Here is a 7,272-nt window from a genome sequence, read left to right on the forward strand (position 1 = left end):
CAAGGTATAGATAGGGACTCTGGAGAAAGTGATGCTCTGTCTTCTTGGTGCTTGGGGGGGTCAACAGTGGGAGGGCTTCTAATGTCCTGGCCCCACTGGTGGACCTCCTGATGGCACCTGGTATTTCTGGCCACTGTGTGATACAGAGTGTTGGGCTGGATAGGCCTTTGGCCTGATCCAACATTGGCGTCTCTTATGTTCTTAACCAATTAATTAATTAGGCCAGTCTGGGTAATGGGGATTCTGCAGCAGTGGGTCCTGCCAGAAACCCTGGGCCCTGGCAGCTCAGGGTATGTTGATGCCAGCCCTGCATGAACGAGTTCTTAAAAACAGTATTATCTGAATCCGTACTTTATTCACATTATTATTATTATTATTATTATTATTAATTATTATTATTATTATTATTATCTTCCACGACCGAATGCACAGGGCTCCCAGTGGGTCTCCCATTTGGGCACTGTCCTGACCCAGACTGGCTCAGATTTCGCAAGTTTGCAGCATCACACAGCCTCCAAACATACCCTGTGGACCATTCCCTACTTGTTGTTTCTATGCAGCATAGTCCTCTCAGGGACTGTACTTAGTTTAGTATGCACTGCAGAGCAACGGGTTGAAAGGAGCACCCCATCATGATTTCATTTTCAGGGGACTGAGGCAGCTGCAACATTCCACTCGGTTAAAAAATTCAACCCAAAGCAGGGGGAGACAGAGAGAGTGCATGCAACTAAGTGTGAAAGGGGGAGAGGGTATCAACACTATTACCATATCTTTTATTTTTAATCTGAGGCTGAATTTAAAATCTGTTTCAGTTTGGCTTAACTCTGGTTCCATCTAGTGGTCAATCAAAATACCTGAAATACATACAATGAAATCTCCGGACTGTGGACTGGACCCAGTTTTCCACTCAGTCAATTTGCTTCCTTATTTCAGCTCCCACCCCACATGGCATCATGTACAAATACAACCTTTTTTGAGTGATCACAGGGGACACCTCTTTGCTTTTTTTCCATCAGAAAAACTGGTTCTATCAATCCAGCCCTGTGAGTTTGTGTCCCAACTGGAGAATATAATACTCAGAGGCACACCTCAGCACTTCTCTCCTTATATATAATTGAATAGTGGGTGCCAAAGTTCTAATTCTAAAATGCACTCCCTTAGTGTATGGCTGATGGCACTGCTCCTCAGCATATATCGCCACCAATCAGAAGGCAAAGCCCGGGTCCCGCCCACACCACAACTGCTGCGACAACCTGGTCTTTTGCATATGGAAGCTGATTGGACTTCAGGCGAATTAACATATGATCTATGTTTTGTTTTTAAAAAGAATACTATGTAATCTGTGCTCTGGTCAGCTTGTCCAAGCCCTATACTGTAGAGCCTGGAATAGACTACTGGGTGGCAGCTGCCACTTTAACATTCCAGATGAGCCCTTATACAAAACACCACATAAAAAATGGAGCGGGGGGGGGATTAAGAAACAGAAAGACTAAGGTCTGCTTCTTTCCCTTCATCCCACAGGAACAACCTTGAATATCTCTGCTAGATCAAGGTTGCACTTGCAGAAAGTGCAATATGGGAAGGGGGAGGCAAGGGATAACTGCTTCCCACTGTACCCATTGTAACATGAGTTGCTACAAAAGCTGCAAACAAGTCTGGGAACACCATCATCTGGTTCCAAAATGCCACTTAGATGGAACACAAAAACAATTAACGTACGATCTATGTTTTGTTTTAAAAAAGAATACTACGTAATCTGTGCTCTGGTCAGCCTGTTCAAGCCCTATACTGTACAGCCTGGAATAGACTACTGGGTGGCAGCTGCCACTTTACCATTCCAGATGAGCCCTTATACAAAGCACCACATAAAAAAAGGAGCGGGGGGGATTAAGAAACAGAAGGACTAAGGTCTGCTTCTTTCCCTTCATCCCACAGAAACAAACTTGAATACCTCTGCTAGATCAAGGTTGCACTTGCAGAAAGTGCAATATGGGGAGGGGGAGGCAGGGGATGACTGCTTCCCACTGTGCCCGTTGTAACATGAGTTGCTACAAAAGCTGCAAACAAGTCTGGGAACACCATCATCTGGTTCCAAAATGCCACTTAGATGGAACACAAAAACTGCTTTACCATCTTTTCAAAACACTTTCAAATGTAAGTGAATGATCTAGTTAATGCCACAGGAATTCAGTGTCCCCATTCCACCCATTCATCATGTTGTCACTGTTTTCTCTGCCATGTTCCTATTGCCTTGGCTTTCAGCCAACCCTAATGTATAAATGAGCTGAACAGCTACCGGCTTATGAAGACGTCCAGCTACATAGAGCGTCTTCCAGCGAAGTAAATCTTCAATCAGCATATCAGTACCAATAACACCATATTTTATAACCTGAAACAGGAAAGAAAAAAAAAAGAATTAATTGCAGAAGTATAGAGGCGACCCATAGATGTGGCAGCGACGGAGACCGGATGGAGGCAGAGCTACGGCGGCGGGATGGCGGCGCGACGGCGTAACGATGCAGTGCGGCGGAGCCTAAGGGACAAAGGCCGGAACTGCAATTGGGAGCCGCCGCGCGCCGGAGGAGTCCATCAGGAGCCTGCCAGGAGATGTCGTTGACCCGTCCTAAGGCGCCAGGAAGAAACAATGGAAGCCTGCCCGTGGAATACAACAGGACTGCGCTGCTCGGGTGTCGATAGGTAACCCCTCCCCCAGTCGAATTGTGGCCCTAGGATAGGAACTAATTAGGCACTTAGGCCATATACCCGTAAACCGCCCAGAGACCCTCGGGTAAAGGGCGGTATACAAATCGAAGATATAAATAAATATAAATAAATAAATAGATCAGGGTTACATATACAGTTGCCAAAATGGAGGACTGAAAGAGAAATAGGCAGAGAAGCTGAATCCTGTAGAGACTAGTTCCCCAACAGTGAAATCATATGTAGTTACACCCTTCTACATCTACTGATATTAACAGGTTCAGAAGGACAGAATTCTGTTTAGGACAGCACTGTGTCTAGTTTTGCCCCTCTGAAAAGAACGGAGAAACATGAAGCAAGAAGCTGTTTTCCTCAGGGGTTGCACCATGAACCCCAAGCCAAGTGTAAGTTACTACAGATACCTGTGTATCAGAGGGGCTATGAGACCAAGCTCCAAAGCAGGACTTTTCTGGTTTGAAACCCACTAAGCAGTCTTAGGCATGACATTATTCTGTCAGTCCCCAAACACTGCTCTACGTAGTACTTGCCCACCTACAGGGCTGCTTTAAGGGTTACAAAAAAGTGAAAATGCCATACAAATAACAACAATGCCAATAATTATCTCACATTCAAAGTGCCAAAATCTTACTCTGTTTGAAAGGTCTGCAAAAAAAGAGGCTGGTGGAGTAGCAGGTTAATATCTGGCCTGATTTAAGATTTCCAGAGAACTCAAAAAATTGGGATGTAAAACATAATTTACTTTGTTTTGATAGTTATTAAGGGCAGAAACATATAAAGGATTGGAATGTTTAGTTTAAGATATTGTTACCTTGAAATTTAAGATGATAATGGGAAAGGAAAAATAGAAATATAAATGGGAAAGGGGGAGGAGCATTGCGAGAAGCCACAAAGGGGGGGGGGGAAGGGGATAAGAAAAATGGCTATGGGATAAATGAAATGTAATGTAATGTTGAATGTGTTGCTATATCCAAAATAAAAGTTTTGACATAAAAAAAAAGATTTCCAGAGAACTCAAAAGCTTGCACACTGCTATGTGTCACTGGGTTAGTTGCAATAAAAGATATTAGACTGTGTCAAGTGACAAAAGGCGCCTTTGGGATGGGAAGCCCTAGTCATTCACAAAGCTTTGCCATGAACTGAACACTCTGGCCAATAGAAAGCTTGTTCCTAACACTGCTTGGCAGTAAGAAGAAGGAACTAAAGACACTCACACTGGCAATTTCTGCTGCTCCCTTTTTGAGTAATCTTATCACTCAGATGGGGGAGAGAAGCCCTTCAAGTTATGCAGTAGCAAATATCTCTTAGTGTGCAAACCAGCCCCAAGATGCACTGTGGAACTTGAAGTATGTTAGCCATAATGGTATAACTTTTTGTAATGGAAGGCTGCAAGTTACTGGAGTGTGGTGTAGTTTGTTAAAGAGGCTAGGATCTGGGGACATCCCGTTTCAAATCTCCACTCTATCATGAAAACCACAGGCCAGTCACTTCTTTCTCAGCCTAACCTACCTCACAGGGTTGTTGGAAAACGGAGAAGGGGAAAACAATATTGTGAGCTGATCTGGGTACCCACTAGGGAGAAAAGCAGGGTAGAAGTATCTAAATAAAGTCTCAGCATCAGTATGCTATACAAGTCATTCTATTCTAATTTATGTCCAGCTTTTTGACAAAAAAGGACCTCTTAAAGCAGGTTACAACAGAAAGTTAAAATCAAAATCTACGGACAGTTTTATGAAACAAACAAAAAAAACATTTAGAACAATTTTAATTACATGCGAAGTTCTGAAGATGTCAACACCTGGCATGTCTCCTTCATGAACACATAAAAAGCCATATTACACTGAACCAGACCACTGATCCATCTAATCGGTGCCAGTTTGGTGTAGCAGTTAAACTGTGCAGACTACGATATGACAGACTCCAGGTCTGAATGCCCGGTCCACCACAGAAGCTTGCTGGGTGACTAAGGGCCAGTCACACACACTCAGCCTAGCCTACCTCCTCACAGGGTTGTTGTGAGGAGGATAGATGGAGGAGAGCAGAATGATGGTAACCACTTTGGGTAGCATGGTGGAGAAAGGCACTTTATAAATGAAGTAAACAAATCAATAACTAGCAGTGCAATCCAAAAAGAGTTACTCCAGAGAGCCAGTTTGGTGTAGTGGTTAAGCATGCGGACTCTAATCTGGGAGAGCCAGGTTTGATTCCCCACTCCTCCACTTGCACCTGCTGATGTGACCTTGGGTCAGTCACAAGCTCTGGCACAGCTGTCTTTGAAAAAGAGCAGTTTGTGTCAGAGTTCTCTCAGCCCCACCCACCTCACAGGGTGTCTGTTGTGGGGAGGGGAAGGGAAAGGAGTTTGTAAGCCGCTCTGAGACAACTTTGGGTAGTGAAGGGCAGGGTATAAATCCAGTTTCTTCTTCCAGTCTAAACCCATTGGCTGAAACTGGAATAGCTCTTTGTAGGACAGCACTGCCCACCAAGTATCAACTGTGACTGAAGGGTCTCTTCAAGCTTTCAGGCATAAGTGGTTTTTCATATAAGCTGCTACCTGATACTGTTAAACGGGAGATGCCCGGGATTCAACCTAGTGGCTTCTGCATGCAAAGCAGTTACTTTATCAGTCGGCTGTGAGTGACCCCTCCCCCAAACTTGGATCTTGCTCAGAGACAACCCATAGTTACTTACCCTGCCATTACAAGGCACTAACGTATTGTAGTAAATCCCTGCTCGCACAGTTTTTTAGCCTCCGGCTCACGCATTTTTGTCTTAGCTCAGGAAGGAGGGCTCCAGAGCAAACTAATTTAGGCAGTAGCCAAGTCGCCCGCTCACAACTTTAATGCCAGTTGCTCACAAAGTAGAATTTTGGCTCATGGGACTCCACAGCTTAGAGGGAACATTGGCTGTGACCCCTCCCTCAAACTTGGATCTTGCTCAGAGACAACCCATAGTTACTTACCCTGCCATTACAAGGCACTAACGTATTGTAGTAAATCCCTGCTCCATAGTTTTGGACGTTATTGATTCTCTTGGCTCCAAAGTATTTTAAAAAGGAATAATGACTGCGATTCTTTGACAGGTTCCTCTTGTGCCATGATACGGAATCATCCACAGCAAACACAAAGTCCAGCATATTGTTCTACAAACACAACAGAAAGCAGAAGGCATTGATCTCTCTATCATGAGCATAAGCATCAGACAACATTCAACTCCATACCTAGGAACAAGCAAAAAGTTGATGAAATTAGTTTGCCCACTTTAGTTATAAGGTCTGCAAAGTGAGTGGCTTAGTAAACAATACATCAGGGCTTGACCATAGTGAATAGCAAGAAGTCAAGCCTAGGTGACTTTCATACCAAAGCTATACAGCACATGGAAAAAAACTGAACCAAAGAGTGTATCCAACAAGCCCAATAACTACCCAATAACTACTCATGAGAATTTTAATGATTGCACATTTTATACTAGTCTAAATAAACTGGTGTGTTAGAAATGAACTGACTACGGCTTAAGTTTGCTATCTATCCACATCACTCAAACTAAGAACCCCACCCCAACACCCTACCTTAACTACAACATCAGACAACTACATGGAGAGCTGAACTGGTGGATTTAAGCAGATGGGGATTATGGGTTCCATTCAGAGCCTCCTACCTTTTCTTCCATGGCTCGTGCACTGCCTACCAAAAGAAGAAAGAGAAACTTAGAGGGAGGCAGCTGGCCCTTACAGATAACACGTTATGGTTTCCAGATTTAAGCATCAAAAATGAAGGACTCTAATGCTGGTTTTGTCTGCAATTATGCTGCCTTGTGCTAGGGAGTGCGAGATAGCAAAGGCTGATTGATGGAGCGGAAAGGGGGGCAGGTGCTTCAAATGCAGAATTTCTGAACGCCTTCATTTTAACCCAAAATCCTAACCCTCTGCCAAGGAAGACACTAAGAGGATCGGCTTTCAAAAAGACAAGGAACGTGTACACTTTATGATTTTTACAGCTAGAGAAGGGGCGCCGCACAAGCCTCCCGTGGGAGACCATTCCATCCGGCCGCTCTCACCTCGCTTTCCCCTGCAGAGGCCCCCGCTTGCTGGAAGACACCGGAGCCATAAGCAAAGGCGAAGCTGAGCTCTTGAGGGAATTGAGCAAGGATTCTGTGGAATTTCATCGCCGAGCTCGGCAAAGACATGCGGGCCAGCCAACAAAGTACGTTTTCAACGCGCACACCGCAGCACCGGCAAAACCCACTTAGAACGAGCAGCTGCAATTGCCGGGCGGAAGCACAGCTTCAGCTTCAGCGACTGAGGAAGTCGGCGAAGAGAGTTTGCAGCAAGAGAGCACCCCCAAAGAAACTTGTTGAACTACAGCGCCCTCAGTGGCAGGAAGCCGCAGAAGTTATTACTGTCAGAAGACAAGTGAGACAGAGAAAGCGATACGTGGACGGAGCTCGTCTCCGGGTACTCATGTAACCTCCTTGCTATCTAATCTTATCTGTGTACAGATGAATGGTATTGATTATATCTTATCTAGCGCCCCCCCCCCCCCCGCCCGCAAAAAAAAA

General features: G+C 44.7%; 1 protein-coding gene across 1 annotated transcript in view; it reads right to left on the reverse strand.

Annotated features, from left to right (window-relative positions):
• Nucleotides 1-6,928, reverse strand: part of TAMM41 (TAM41 mitochondrial translocator assembly and maintenance homolog) — a 36,930-nt gene extending 30,002 nt beyond the window's left edge. The window contains exons 1-3 of the mRNA XM_015420244.1: nucleotides 6,772-6,928; nucleotides 5,678-5,857; nucleotides 2,297-2,389 (exon numbers count right to left, since the gene is read on the reverse strand). Coding sequence (XP_015275730.1) covers nucleotides 2,297-2,389; nucleotides 5,678-5,857; nucleotides 6,772-6,900 — 402 coding nt within the window. The 5' untranslated portion in view covers nucleotides 6,901-6,928. The remainder of the gene's footprint in view (nucleotides 1-2,296; nucleotides 2,390-5,677; nucleotides 5,858-6,771) is intronic.
• Nucleotides 6,929-7,272: the final 344 nt, after the last annotated feature.

Source organism: Gekko japonicus, unplaced genomic scaffold (genome assembly GCF_001447785.1).
Source record: "Gekko japonicus isolate JY-2015 unplaced genomic scaffold, Gekko_japonicus_V1.1 scaffold254, whole genome shotgun sequence".
NCBI classification, from domain to species: Eukaryota; Metazoa; Chordata; class Lepidosauria; order Squamata; family Gekkonidae; genus Gekko; species Gekko japonicus.